The sequence below is a fragment of the Zerene cesonia genome, chromosome 17, assembly GCF_012273895.1.
Source record: "Zerene cesonia ecotype Mississippi chromosome 17, Zerene_cesonia_1.1, whole genome shotgun sequence".
Classification (NCBI taxonomy): domain Eukaryota; kingdom Metazoa; phylum Arthropoda; class Insecta; order Lepidoptera; family Pieridae; genus Zerene; species Zerene cesonia.
The window spans coordinates 8,520,673-8,536,899 of NC_052118.1; the positions used below are offsets into that span (position 1 = coordinate 8,520,673).

At 31.9% G+C, this 16,227-nt stretch overlaps 1 protein-coding gene across 1 annotated transcript in view; it reads left to right on the forward strand.

The window, feature by feature from the left end:
• LOC119833521 (nose resistant to fluoxetine protein 6) overlaps positions 1-16,227 on the forward strand; it is a 32,800-nt gene that overhangs the window by 12,350 nt on the left and 4,223 nt on the right. Inside the window, exons 3-6 of the mRNA XM_038357570.1 lie at positions 10,670-10,863; positions 11,903-12,167; positions 13,894-14,054; positions 15,015-15,183. Coding sequence (XP_038213498.1) covers positions 10,670-10,863; positions 11,903-12,167; positions 13,894-14,054; positions 15,015-15,183 — 789 coding nt within the window. The remainder of the gene's footprint in view (positions 1-10,669; positions 10,864-11,902; positions 12,168-13,893; positions 14,055-15,014; positions 15,184-16,227) is intronic.

A 16,227-nucleotide genomic window follows, 5' to 3' on the forward strand; every position in this document is an offset into this window, starting at 1 on the left:
AACAAGTTTTCCACTGGCGGTGTGGCTGTCACGTGACCTCAAATTATTATTATTTAATAACAAACGTACGATCAACAGATTTGACACACCCATTCCAAAATTAGACTGATTGTAAACTTCATAATTTTCCATAAAAATATTAAGACATCTATTTCTTTGTGAAGGAGATTCTCAATTCTATTGTTTTTTTTTTTTATAAGACTCGATAACTCCCGACTCAATTTTGAACCGATTGACGTGATTCTTTTGTATAATAGGAAATCGTTGTCATTTAGTCCCGTTTAAGAGTCTCTGTAATGTATTAATATATATGAAATTTTTCCAAAACCGACAGACCGTTATTCAGTTACAAAATTTAAATCTAAATATTTTTATAATTCACACACACAATAGCATCGGTTTATGCGAAGCTAGTATAGAATTATGATATCCGTGATGCTGAATAAACCAAATCTTATATATATACCATAATCACTACATAACAAATAGCCAGAAAAAGCGTTTGACGGTGTAATAATAGTTATAAAATATAGCACCTTAAGGTGAAAGAGATAAGGGATGACCCCAATCCAGCTAAGTCTTTCTAATCGAGGCCGGCTATTCATGCAAGTCGCAACCTAGATTCGATGCCTTTACTTCGCAAACTCCCCATTATGGGATAGAACATTTTCGTAGGTCGGAACTTTCGGTTTTGTGCCTGATAACACGTGGTTTCAAACGAGTCATGCTTTTTACGATTTTAACTCATAAAGTCCAAAAGAAATAGCATATAAAAAAATAATAGATACAGTGATTGATTTATTTTTTAGGACATGAGAAATGTTTAATGGATACACCGATATTTAAATATACATATTGCAAGGAATATTGATATAATATGAATATATTGATGTATATAAATAACGTTATACGATTGAATTGTGAATATCATTAAATGGTCTGGACAATGCAGGGCACAAAATAATTATTTGCGTCACGATCTCACAGCGACTTTGCGATGTAAAGAAATTCTTTAATTATTTAAAATAGATAAACTACAAGTGATTTGTAAGTTGTACATACCAATAAAAGAATAAACAACGTCGAGTAACGGTAATTGAAATTAAATTAAAATAACGTCATCTAGAAGTATTAAAAAATTTTGGAGAACTTCAAATGCCTCTTTCCTCTTTCATCATAATATGGGTCCTCCTTTCGGAATGAGATGTTTTACTGCTGCTAGTCTTTGTCACTCTCAAGCCTCCTCACTAACATCAGCTTCAAATCATAAAATTGGTGCGTTGCGAAGTCTTATAATTTCATTCTTTCTTATTACGCTATTATCGTCAGTCATAGGTAGAACTTATATGTGATCCTTACGATTTTACCGTATTCTGCCTTCAGGGATTAGCATAATAATCAGGCACTTTGAAATTTGGCTTGTGAAGTACCACCCATCCACCTCGTCTTTAGTTGCTTAACTTTCAGATAGTAACCAGCTTTAAATAACTATTAATAATTAAACTCCTACCAACCCTTAAACTTCCTTCAGCTATAAAAGCTGAACTAACAAATCTCTTACTACAGTCCAACTATCCGATAACTATATGTACGTACTCCGAATGTATGATTATGTATGATTCATCTCAAATGAAGCTCAGGGTGCTGTTTCAACACGCGTTTTGCAATGTAAATGCAGTTTGTAAATCAACTCGGCTCACCCTTGAACCCACTCCCTTGGGCCTTGTGTCCCGAATTTTATTGTTATTGTCGCCGATTGTCTTTATGACTTCGTAATGAATGCGATTTCGTAACAAACTCGCTCATTTTATGTCGCGGTTTCGTGTTTATCAAATAATATTCAATATAACGTGTAATTAGGCGTTTCTATAAACGATACTTATAATTTCGCTCACTAAATTACTAATAATAATCGTAATCGTAGCTAACTTACTCGCTATAGTTCTCTAGGCTCTCGTCTATTTCGTCATCCACTATTTGGACAAATCCTATTCCTACTATCGTACTTCCTACTTCCTACTAATCCTACTTATATTATAAATGCGAAAGTTTGTAAGGATGTGTGTGTTTTTGTTGCTCTTTCACGCAAAAACTACTGAACCGATTGCAATGAAATTTGGTACGTAGATAGCTGGACAACTGGAATAACATATAGGCAACTTTTTATCCCGATATTCCTACGGGATACAGACTTACTTACGCTGCAACGGTGAAACTGCGGTGCGCAGCTAGTTAAAAAATATTTTATAAATTTTTTTGTTTGTCCATGAATAGAAGACTTTATAGGCAATTCATTGTATTATTTAGCGAGCAATTCTATATTTAAAATACCGACCGCATTTCTTCTTAAATTGCAGTGTATGTTTTTCCAAAAGTCTATAGATTTTTTTTACATATGACCGATTTTTACCACTGAACCAAAACATAGACAATGATAAACATTTATTAGACCAAGCCCTTTTATTGAATTCGTACAATCCAAATTAAATTGCATATTGACCATTAACAAAACGCTAAAAACATGTTTACCTCCTAAACGTAGTCCGACGACCATAATAGTCAAACAATGAACTTCAATTGTTTTATTAATTTTGGTATGGTTCAATTAATTCTGCTGATTGTGATTGTTAATTTAATATCTCAAATGAACAATCGCTTATAAATAAATCAGCAAACGACGTCCCCTTTTGAACTTGTAAAATTTGTCTTCAAAGAGTGAACAAACAATGACCATAAGAATTATTATGTTTTTCTACAATTATAGTTGAATTAAAATCTTCAATTAACATAATTTCTATTTAATAGAAAAAGATTCATTGCCATTGCATTGGTACTTTGAAGGTTAAATATGTAAGACTAATAATATAACATCTGAATTATTTTTAATTGTTTTGGATGACTTAATAAAATACGTATAGATTTAAGTAAATTCAATAGAAATAAGCAGTTGTATGCATAAACATTTCTTAAATATTTAAACTGATTACATAACTAAACACTGCGTAGGTATGTGCAGTTAGCTCATATACCAATATATGTATGAAATCCTCGATCATATTATGATTTTTAATATTGAAAGTTTATTCAAAGATATTAATCGTATTTCATTAATTAGAGAATCATTTTTTAATATCAAAATTTTTGGATGAAATACAAAATTATCCTATAAACTCCAACTCAAACTTGGAACTTTGTGTTTGTGTTTGAGTTTGATACTCAAACTCTTAATTTATCTATTCAATTAGAGTTACAGAAGCACTTTTGCATCGTCATAGCATAGTTTTAACATTTACCCATAAGTAAGTTTTAACATTTATATATAAGCCTTTTATTCTGCAGTCGGTTAAAACACAGGTCAAAATTTACTTTTTCCTTATGAAACCACATATTGCATAATCATAATATCTTATAAATATTTCTTAATTTGTAGAAAATTGCATACGATGCAAGTATAAACAAAAAGTGTCACGAATCACGTTCTGCGCATTATTCATTAAATTCGCATTCATCATTCACTAAAAACTTGCCAACAGCGAATTTCTATAAATCAAAAAGGACACATATTATAATTTGCATTTCTACGTTTTTCATACTCATATGTATGGTATAACCCAAACTGAGCGTATCCATAATTGACTGTTATGTCGTAATTTAAACACTCCTTTATTCATGACTTCCTAATTACACGCTTTTTATTAGCTTCACCTGTATGTTTGTATGTTTGTTTGTATGTTTGTTTGTTTGTAACCGACTTCTTTGGGCGCGATTTTGACCCACTTTAAACGGCCAGATTTCGTTCAAACTTTGTAGATTTATTGAGGACCGATGACAATACACTAATTTGATAAAATTATTCTATTTTTCAATTTGCAAAATATGTTCTCTATTTTTTAGTTCGGTTTTCTATAAAAGCGTGTTTTTTAGTTTTTTTAAACTATTATTATTATTTTCATATTATATTCGTGAGAGATTTTAGCACGCTCTACTTATGCAAAAATAATGTACGCAATATTTAAATGCATTGCGTCGCTGTATTTATCAAAAACAAATATAAAAACTTCAAATGCTTCGATTTAGTTTTAAAAAAATCTGGTTCATACATTTTTAGAAATAAAATCAGTTGATTGTTTTAATAGTGATACAGAAATATCAAGAAAAATTACAATGTAAAGGTCACGGACCTCTTAAAACCTGATACTGCACACCGTAACATATTATGCACATAGCATATATGGATAAGCACATAATAGGTTACCGGTTACAAGTCTAGTCTAGCTGCATTATTAATTGTAAGGATAAAAAAATACATTCACTTTTAAAATGGTAATGTGTGTGTAAATGCAATATTGTGCAGCTATTTCTAAGATTCAACAAGCACTCTCCAGTCTCCTACTTGGCTCCTAATACAAAATCGCTCCTTTATGATGGGCAATTAAACGAATAATTTAACAGATATACCTTCGCATTTATAACGCATTTTTTTATTATTTAATCGTTATTAACAAGTCCTTAAATAATTGAGAAACTCTATAGAGCTGGGAATGTTATTAATAAAAAATCTTAAATAGACCCTCCCTTTTTAGGGTTTCGCAATAGGAATAAAGGAAAACGGTTATACGATTAAAAGAACCGTTCCTACCTTATGGTAGTAGTTCCTACCATAAGGTAGGAACGGTTTGCATAAGCAAATCACAGCGGTTCATACAATAGTGCAACGTTCCTATAACAATCTGCCTGACACAATTGAGCGTTTCTTTCCAAAAACATTTTGGTTGCAACAGTATGTCGAAACTTCAATTTTATAACGTAAATTAACCACAACTTAATGAGCCATTTAATCAATTATGGATACACTATGCACCTCCGTCTGACCTTGGCACGCTGTATAGGCAATTGTTGTTTCATACTCAGCCACGGTTGTGTGAGAACAATCTGTCAAGAAGCTTAATTGAATAGTTAATTCCTTAGATAATAAACTCATAGGTTACAAATGATGCGTAATTAAAAACGTTACACTTACCTACCGCTAAAGCTAGCATCATTTTGGAATAACGCTCTATAATATGAGTAAAGTATTGCTAGTGATAAAAAAGGTTAATGAAGAATAACTTTTTAAAATAAATTGCATTAAATGACAATGAACATATTTATGATGAAAATAGAAAGAGACAGATACTCGTACCTCGAATTTAGGTTATTTTATTTCTGCCCCTTTTGTTGCACGTTATTTTTAAATGAATATCTCTCTATATATTTTTAGACTACGGATAATATGACATGGGTAATTAATATATCTTGCTAATTTCTACATTTCCGGCTACATATGCATACATATTTGTGCATGTTATATCCTATTCCATAAAATAAATTCTTCTTGACAATGGCAATTAGTTAAACCGATTAAAATAATAAAAAAAAAAATTAAAGATCATACGCTAGGATCATCCTAGCTTTAATGTATAAAATCACGTCAATCATTATTAATTATATAATGGACACAGAGCCCGGAATTGCATCCCATTTGGTATAAACACACATTAATCATGCAAACAGCTGTCCATACACTAATGTTATGTCCTACGAACGAATAGCTGTGCGTTTACATTACATCGCTACATAACCACGACAAATCGATGTATCTCATGCATTTAGACAGCAATCTACATCGAATTAAACTACGCGCGTAAGCTTCCTTGCAAAGTAAAGGTTTATCGCCGGTCGATGACATAACGTAATGCTTGTAACGTCATAAGATTAAACGTATTATGAATTTCAACTAAATCGCTGTATCAAGGTTAGGCGGGCGATAAATTTATTGTATTTTATTTCCGTAACAAAATAGCAATGTGTCACACCCAAAAATCATATCCTAGTTTGGGGAATCGTGTCTCGGTGCGGGAGTGCCGAATCCGTTAAACAGGTTTTGATAATAAATCATTGCATTGTAATTGCTGGTGTTTGATTTGAAGCTGATAAAAATTCATGCATTCGGCACAAAACAACGAATAGTACCCCGACGAGTAGTATCGAATAGTATCTATATTTCCATACAAATAGCATAAGGCTAAAATTTGTTTGTTTGAACGAGCTAGTCTCAGGAACTACTAGACCGATTTCAAAAGTCACCGTGGGTAATTGCGTGCTGCCTTAATACTTTAGGCCATATGTACCTGGACAAAGCCAGGGCGGATAGCTAGTCCACAAAATGATGTCACATATGTAAGTACCTTTAATCCTTGTTGTTAACACCAGTACACTGAACGATATAAGAAAAATTAATGATTTTGAAATTGGCTTGAACACGATCTACTCTGATATTAAGTTATAAGAAATCCTATATAAGGGTTACCTGGCTAAGATCGCTTATAAGCGATAAGGCGATCTTTAACCTAATTAATGTTTCACTCCATTCTTGTTTTCTTTCATCTTCATTTATTAATTATCTTCATTTATGTATGATGAGTAAAGCGTATTATATTTATTGTATTTATGGTTAATTTTTATACCATAAATTATTAAAAACCATATTTTAAATATAGTTTTTACTTACCTACCATCCAATAGGTATGAAATGCCGACGGTAAATTATAACCTAATATTTGGAAATTTCGAATATCAAAGGCGTAATATGACTGAAAATTCTGTTTAATACAATTTTATTTATACAGCTTTGTGTCTGTATGCAAATTCAAATATGTTTTATTCAAATAATAAAGGTTATTTATGATGGCGGGATAAAATCTGAAATATCAAAATAAAATTTGGATTTTGCTAAAGGCTATGGACATTATGTCACGCCACGTCTTCCTTGTTTTATTATTAATGGTTCAAGTGATTGAATCATCAAGATTAATAATATTAACCTTGTCTTAGAAAATAAAAGGAAAATGCATGAACAATAATTAATTTATGTCGACTAGCCTTTTTATATTTTACACCAAATTTATCAGTTTATGATTGTTTGAGCAAAAATGCCTTTGGTAGGTTGCATAGAAGTATTAAAACTAATTTATTATATACACACAACTTTAATCGTTGAAAAAATCAGTTGAATATACAACGGATTAGGTATCGTAATTAATAAACCAAGGATTAAAAACAATAAGTAATTAATATGGAGAGTAAACGACCGTATATTTAAGATTGTTTATTTTACACTTGTATACTTTTTACTATTGTTTAAATCATCTGTGCTTGATGTAAAATTATGTTCGACTCATCAAAACTTTTTGGAAGTTATCAAATCTATTCACTACAGTCATTGACAAAATTATTACAACGCATAAATAGAAGTAATGCCCAAATTGAAATGATAAATTAAATTGAATAATTTTTAAGCTTAAACCATAGTAACGAAATTGCATAGCATGATCATTATCTAATGTATTTTTAGTAATAATTTTTTTGTTATGTGTAAATAAATCGTCTTGGTTGCCTGGAAGAGATCACTTCTAAGTGGTAAGGCCGCCAAACAAATTGTACGCTTTATTTTAATCATTATTATTATTATCTCTAAGTTTCCTTCTATGTCCAATCTTATTGAAGAGTTAAATAAATAAATAAATGGCTGCAAGTCAAAGTCAAGCTATTTTCAGGACTACGGTTCTAGTAGGAATAGTATACCCAAACGTTTCCATTATTTTGAGTATATTTTTTGATTTTTCCCTTATATAGAAAATTACTTAACCTACCAGAACCATCGGAATTCATCCCTTAAACATCCTAGTGTTTACTTTTCCGTCCCGCTTATCGAGTTATTTATACACGATCGAATCGCCTTTACATGCTGTCAACTTATTACACGTGTCCCCACGCAAAGCACATAGCCAAAACCTTTGACAGGGTACATGGCCTCACATCCAGCCCGCTAGAGATGTAATCACCTACGTGAGCCGGTTAGGAATGGGCGAAAATTGGCGGGCCACTGACATTTGACATGGCCGGGTAAATCGGACTGTGTTGGTAAATGCAGCTACAGTTCAGCTGGAGCAGAGTAAGCAAAATCAAACTCGCACATTTCGTGTTAAGCTATTCCACCGGTAATGTATTTAGCTTCTGTTTGGAAGTGTAAGCCATACATACTCTCAAACTGTGTATTTGTGGAACTGTGTTTTATAGTATACTAGCTGCACCCGGCAAACGCTGTTCTGCCTTACTCTTATCGTTTAGTGGTATGAAAAATAGATGTTAGCCGATTCTCAGACCTACCCAATATGCTTACCAAATTTCAGAGGAATCGGTCAAGCCGTTTCGGAGGAGTATGGCAACGAAAACTGTGACACGAGAATTTTATATATATAGATATAGTTATAATATTTTATCAAACCAGACCTCTAGCACTTATTATTTTATTCGTACTTTAAATGTATAAACGAACATTTAACTTCGAACTACATTCAGATAATTTATTAAAAATAGAACATGAATTTAATATTTTGCATTGAATCAGATGTAAACTAAACTAAAACGTTCGTTGCAAGCACGTAATGATACTATAAAATGCCACAATCTTAATAATATAATAGATAGACCCCTTAAATTATTATTTATAGCCTTTAATATAATACTTTTCAATATTATATCTTGAACAAAACAAATTTGTGATTCATCTTTTTTAAAAATGAGGCATGTAGTGTAAACTTTTTTCTTACTGAAACGTCAATGAGATGATACTCGTGCTAGATAACATTTTTTATCGAACGTGACGGTGTAGTTTTGTTTTTTAAAGCTTCATTAAACGTCTGTTTGGACGTTAAGGATTCATTAAATCCTGAGCCACATTTTGAATAACATTTATTTTTTTAACAAAAGCATCGGAGCATAAAAGTAAATACAATGCTTGTTTACCTACCGTCATTTATTTTATATTTTTGTTCACGCGACTTGTGATATTATGCTTTGTCATTGTGTCGTCTTAGCGTTTGAATATTGCACACATCTAATACGATCTAAAATTTGAGTTGAAAATTAATATAAACCTGTGATATTGGAAGAAATGTGTATATTGCTTATTGTTGACTGTTAACACAGTTTAAGTAAATAAACAGAAAGTTCATATGAATGCAGTTTTATCATTTAAATTGGTGTTAATTAAGAAAACATAGATGAAAGCCATCAGCGATATATAAAGAGCGAGTTGTGTTCAGTGCTCAATGCAAGAAATTCACAATTGTTGCTTCTATCGTCGGAAATTGAAAGAGAATTTTGGCAACAAAAACGCGTTTTTTAGTCCCGTCAGCATCTTGCTTTTTCTACTTTTCGGTAATTTTGTATTATCTTTTTCCTTAATCGATCAAATTACTTTCCTTAGAATTATAGTTTTACTTTTTCCTAACCTTATCTAATGCTCCCTCTACTACACCACCGCTACTGAACACGCACACACACACACACACTAGATACGTAACTCACACTCACGTAACTTAGGGTTTTTAAACGGAAGTTCCAACAATAAAGAGCAACCTTGACAACGGATCTGATTCGCAAACTAATGAACGTGAACATCAAAACGATGTAAAACTAAGATAAAGATACATATAGAGATAAGAAACACATAAATCACCAGCTTTACAGCAGTAGTATCTTCACTAATCATACCACTGAACATTATATAAAATAAAATTATATCCATAAAACGTGTGTAAGAATTAAATCTAATCATAACTATGCGTCCGATGTGCTTTTAAAACAGCAATACAAACTTCATAGAAAAATTCCAACGCGTCAAATTGCGATAACAATTCCAAAATTTTCGTATGTTGTTCGCACTTTTATCAACAGCTTGTCATTTCGTTATTTTTAAAGCAAAACAATCGTTTATTTTATCCTATAGTTTCGAATTATTACTCATTTCAATTTTAATTTCAAATACATTGATAGCCGTTTCGCAACTAAATTCATTACAACATCTTAATTGAAAAAGTGTCATATGTTGGACATCATCAGGCGTATATTAAACTATATTAAACACCGACATACCCATATCACGCGCACCGCGATCAAGCAAATACCAAGGTCCATCTTTTTAATATTCCACAAGAATATCGCCGTCTACTTTGTCAGCTTATTTGGCGTCGAGCTGATTTTGAATTACAATTGTTATTGTGCAATACAATAGCCCTTGACTCTATATATTGGACAAATATTCTCGAAACAAAGTTACCCTTAAACAATGCTATTGAAATACAATTTAGTCGCGCGATTCTTGGGCAGACATCAATGTGTAGCAATAATAAAATAGAATTCAAAAACAGTTAACTTCACATATTGTTATATGTCAACAAAAGGGTTGGCAATGTCTGTAACTATGTTTCTAGCCCTATTCAATGCTTAGGTTAGTAGCATACGATATATTGTCATATCAGAGGTGCCCGCGGGTTTATCCGTGCAATTAAAAGCAAGCATTTCTATAGGTTATGTGTCATTCTCTTATAAAAGCTACATCACTGTGGTGTTCTATCAAAATTCGTACATTCGTACAAACTATCGTGTTTACATTACTTGAAGTAAGATTTTAAGTTTTAATTGATGAAATTACGTATGAAATATATGCTAAGCACTACCCCGATCAAAGTCTCGTACCACTCACGCTATAAAAAGTTCGATAGAAACTTTGTAGGAAACAAACGTAATATACTCGATTAATAGATATACTTTTCTCCTCTCCTAGATGGGTCACAGAGTCCCAAGATACTCCAGCCTGCTATGGGGCGTGTGTATACCAAGCTCCTGTAGCAGCTTTGACTTGGAAGACGAACTCTCACAGAAACTGTCCAGCCTCGGCATATCTGCGAAAGTGCAAAACACCATGTGCACAGTGAAAGACTTTAAACGACCGTACTCCTTTGGAAAATCTTTGGCTATGTAAGTACATAAATATTTAAATGCAAATTATTTGTTATAAGAAGTTTATGAAATAACATTGTACCTATTCATAAATAATGTTACGAAAATATCGTATTAATGATTTGATAATTTCGAAGATTTTGGATAATTGTAATTAAATTCTAAAAGTATTTTCTACATGGTAAAAAACATTAAGCATTACACTCCTAAAACTAATTAGGATGTAAAATTGTTTACATGAAGTAAATAATTATCAAAAATATGTATGTATATATAATGAGTTGTACATTGTTAAAAACTTTTCTATTTTTACGTTTTTTGAGATTAAGTTAAAATATATAAATAATTATAACATTAAAAAATATAATTTTAAAAGTACGTTGACTGTTAGCTACAATTTATTACAAAATATTTAATGATGTTGCGGAAACGATTATAAAATTTCTTTAGCAATAATCCCTTACAATATACAGTAATTACGATATTTCTCCATTTTGCATATATTTCCGTAATGATGTTTCATTGGTAAAATAAGCTCTATATAAAGGCTTCAAAGAGATATTGTTAACGCTCGCCCAGGGAGTCTGAACATATATTAACAAATTATTTTTGAGAATTATGTCATTGGGTCGCCCCGACTTGGCCCGTTGTTCATATATATCCTATATCAATCAGTGAAGATGCAGCTTTCTAATTTTGAAACTTTAAAATCGGTCCTGTAGTTTTTGTAAGAGAGCATTATGAATATACGTATAAAATGACAAATGTTTTCTCTATACAATGTTAGTTTAGATAACAATTGAAAGTATCTCTTTTTTGCTTCGCTTTCGACATTAGCATTCATTCAGATTATAATTTGAAACCTATTACAAAATACAGAATATTTTATGTTTAACATTAAATACCTATACATTACTAGTTATCAAACGTTTATTATTAGCTGTTAATGTTTTATGTTTACGAATGAAATTCCACGAACGGTGGGTCGGTTTCGACAACCTGCTCCATGTTTGCCTTATACATTCGACGATTATAAATGTAATCACAACTTTTCCAGAGCATTCTTCCTGGCGATATTAATTCTGCTCAGTCTGGGAACGATACTGGACGACGGAAAGGAAGCTGCCACGAATTTCGAGAAGTTACTGAACGCATTCTCTCTTAAGCGAAATCTACGGAAAGTTTTCGACTTAAGCGATTCTCCTACTAGGGTGAAGGGGGTAGACGCGTTTAGGGGTATGAATGCATTCGCCCTCCTGCTCGCCCACAAGTCAATGGCCATGGCGCACAGCCCTTATGTTAACAAGACTAGCTACTCTGAGGTATGTACTAGTATAAAAAAATAACATTTATCATATAATTATTAATTACGAAATTTAAGTTTCTTTGAAGTAAGTATTGTATGGTTAGGGATACGCGATACCTAGGCCGTATAGTTGTTGGATAGTTTAAATGGATATCTTGAAATACATAGTTATAAATTAAAAAGTGAAGTCCCGTGTCCCCTCCTGGGGCATGGGGCAGATGATATACATCTGTTTTACTGATCGATTTTCTTTATGGACAAGCAGGTGATCAGCCTTTTGTGTCCTGCCAGACCGAGATTTTTTTTTGTGCGTCCCATAAAAAAACAATAAACAAACACACGATTTATTTGTAAAAAACAAATAAAGCTAACATAGAATGTATCTTATATACTCTTAGTATATTATAAAAGCATGAAATACTAAAAAGATGAATTAACAACCGCAAAATATAACAACTCCTTGCACGCCAAACGCTTTACAATTAAACAGCTGCAGTTCTTGAAAAATCATTGAGGACCTTTCTATCAATTGTTTCATTTCGGAATCAGAAATTATGTCACGCCAGTGATTCAATTCTGAGTATTTCGCTTGAATATTGCGTGTACAAAGGTCCCGTAAACAATGAAAATTACTTAAGTTTAGTGTAATATCCTTTACAAGTACACGGTGTGGTTTTCAAGGTAATACGAAATAAGGAAATGAAGAATAGTAATTGTAGTTTACGAGATCTTTGCCAATATTTGCTGTCCTTTAATACCGCGTAATGTGATATCTTGTAATGGTTATTTAAGGTTCACTGCACTTATTAAATAATTATTACGCAGTAATTTGAGAAGCATAATTTTTCAATAATAGTATCCTTCTTGGAGCCATCGATATCTGCAAAGCATTTATAATATATAAAACGTTCTATTTATCTAAGAATTTATTTATTTGAAAATATCCTACTTCCTACATTATACATGCGAAAGTTTGTAATCAAACACTACTCAACTGATTGCAATGAAATTCGGTACGTAGACAGCTGGACAACTGGAATAACATATAGGCAACTTTTTATCCTAATATTCCTACGGAATACGAACTTACGCGGGTGAAACCGCGGGACGCAGCTAGTAATTTCTAAGTGTGCATACCGTTTTTGGTCTGTTATGAATATAACGCCTACTATTTAGGGCTAATGTTGCTATTTTCCATTTTTTGAGTTGTCATATTGTGAAATCCCTTATTATTACTTCACAGCAGTTCCACAGATCAATTTTCTTTAAACACAGTAGATCATACTTGTCTATACACAAATTCAAGTTCATTATCTCAAACATGATTTTTAAACCAATATAATAAGGAGCAGTGAATGAAAATATTTGATCATCTTTATACTATACTAATATTATAAACAGGTTCTGTTCTTGTATGTTTGTAGAACGGAGTCTTTGGAACGGATCTGTATCCGATCATAAATAAATACTGTCCCTAAGAAGCTATGTCAGTCTTCTATGACATATGCGATTTAAATAATAGAAGGAAATAAAAAGAAATAAATAAATGTATTGTCATTAAAAAACAAAACCGCACATACAGAGCACGTTTAATAAATTGAAAAAATTTATTAAAAAATAATAACAAAAAATTTGCTAATAACTTACTAATCCACACTAAGAATTAAGAACAATAAATTAATTAAAAATAGAATAATCTGCTGGTCGTAATTTTTTTTTTTAATAATGTTATGTATTTCTAGGTATTCGGTATGCCGTGGGCGGTGATTGGTCGGTCAGCGATCGTGTACACAGACAGCTTCTTGTATCTCAGCGGATTCCTCAACGCACACAACCTTCTCCAAGATTTGGAGAAGAAAGGAACTATCGACTTGAAGAACCGGCTTTTAGCGCGATGGTTCAGGTGAGCTTAATTTGGCTCAGAATATAGAAAGAATATTATCCATAAAGATTAATTAATTATAAGTTTTATCAAATACAATATTTTTGAAATATATATTCACAACTAGCTGGTCGCCCAAGCTTCACTCGTGGGCATATGTCCGTCAGTGGAATTGACGAAAGATATAAATCTGTTATAATATCATTCATAATCGTATTTTACGTACACGTAAACAAATATATCTTATATTTCTTAATTACGCTATACAAATTGGTTTGGTTATTCCAACAATATAGAAATTATGTACTCTACATTAGATATGTTACTTACAAACGATGCATTCTGAAACCTTATAATTACGTTACTAATACGCTTACACATTGAAATACGATTAAAACTAAATAATCTGTTGAATCATTAATAGATATTACACAAACGCGTGTTCAAAAACATTTCTACATGCTTAATTAATCTAGTTATTTAGATGTATCAGCGTATTAATTGTACTGTTCGATTATAAATGAGACACGATAACAATTCATAAATGGAATGATTTCTGAATTGTAATATTTGAATTAAATTAATTGTTTTCAATAAGATCTCATTTAGATGATTTTTTTCTCCATTTAGAAAATTAATTTGGAATGGCACTTTGGGAATTTGGAATCCTGTAAGGCGTCGGTGACCTGTTTAGAGAAAATAATTATTAACTGCATATCATAATATGTATATAAATTTATTGCGTGAACCTACATATAATTCATTATTTCAAGTAAAATAACTGGTTGAATAGTTTTAGATCCCAAGTCCAATGTGATATACTACTTACTATAGTAGCGCAGTGACCCAAAGTGAGTCATGGCCTCCGAAATGTGATATGATTTATTTAAAAGCTTCTTAACTAAACATGGATACACATCCGATCTAAATTATATTATTTTTAATTGTATATTGAATTAAAAAATAATATCGTCATTTCAGGCTTTTCCCTCTCTTCCTGAGCTTGATGTTATTCTGCACATACGTCCTCCCGGACCTGAACAATGGCCCTCAATGGAACCTGGTGGTTGAAGAACACAGTCGAGTCTGCGAAAAAAATATGTGGAAGAGCTTCCTGTTTATTCATAATTACTTTGGCTTTGAAGAGATGGTATGATTATACCGATTTTATATATTTATCCTATATCGTCTAAAAATTTTATACTTACTGGCCGTCCATGTCTTGCTCGCGATGTCAAAAGAAAATACAGTCCAGGGTTTTTCTCCCAAATAGTTCTCGTACCCATGGAACATCTGGGATAAGAGATCTTATGGCGCTTTTCGGGTCACAATCCACCTTTGTACCAGCTTCATTGCAATCGGTTGAGTTGTTAAGGCGTAATGAAGACTCAAACAGACAGACAGTTACTTTCACATTCATGATATTAACATAATAGTATTTATTTAAATATATTATTTTGTTACGAATTATAACATTATAATTTAACTTGAAACCTTTTTTTAAACATTTTATTTAACCAATTCGAAGATCCTACCATTAAATTTAAGCACAATTCAGTTTACGCGATACAAATTGGCTAATTGCGATTGCCAATATATACTCCCTGTTTAGTAATTATAGTAACCTTATGTATACAAACAATCAGGCTATTATTATCATCCTACAGCTTAATTATCAGCTTTTCATGTTTAACTAGTAATTCAATACAAATCAAACGTTTCGTACCATACAAAATTCGGGTTTTGCTTTCACATGAAGATTAAGAATTTCGTTCCCTGCATAAATACGTAGTTCATATTATGTTTTCCTTTTTGATTTTCGAAACATGATGGTTGAAACATTAAACGATAAGGAAAACAATTCCCGTTAATATCAAGGTTTTTCTAAAGGAAAAAGGACGCTAAATGAACTTCCATCGGGCGTTTATTATTACAAATAGAAAATATCAATTAATATTTTGCTAACAATGCTTCGCAATCTGCACCAGTTCCCAGGTTCTTATATAAGTCATTGGTGTCACCCACTTTTAATATCTATTGCGAAGTGTAATCCTCGCTTTGAACCTGCTTTTTCTACATTGTCTTATACTTCGCGGTATAATTATCCATCTTTGTCCCATTAATTTTCACAATACTTGTCCCAGAAGATGCCAAAGAAGGCCCGAACTAATAAAAGTTTGATAAATATGGAGTT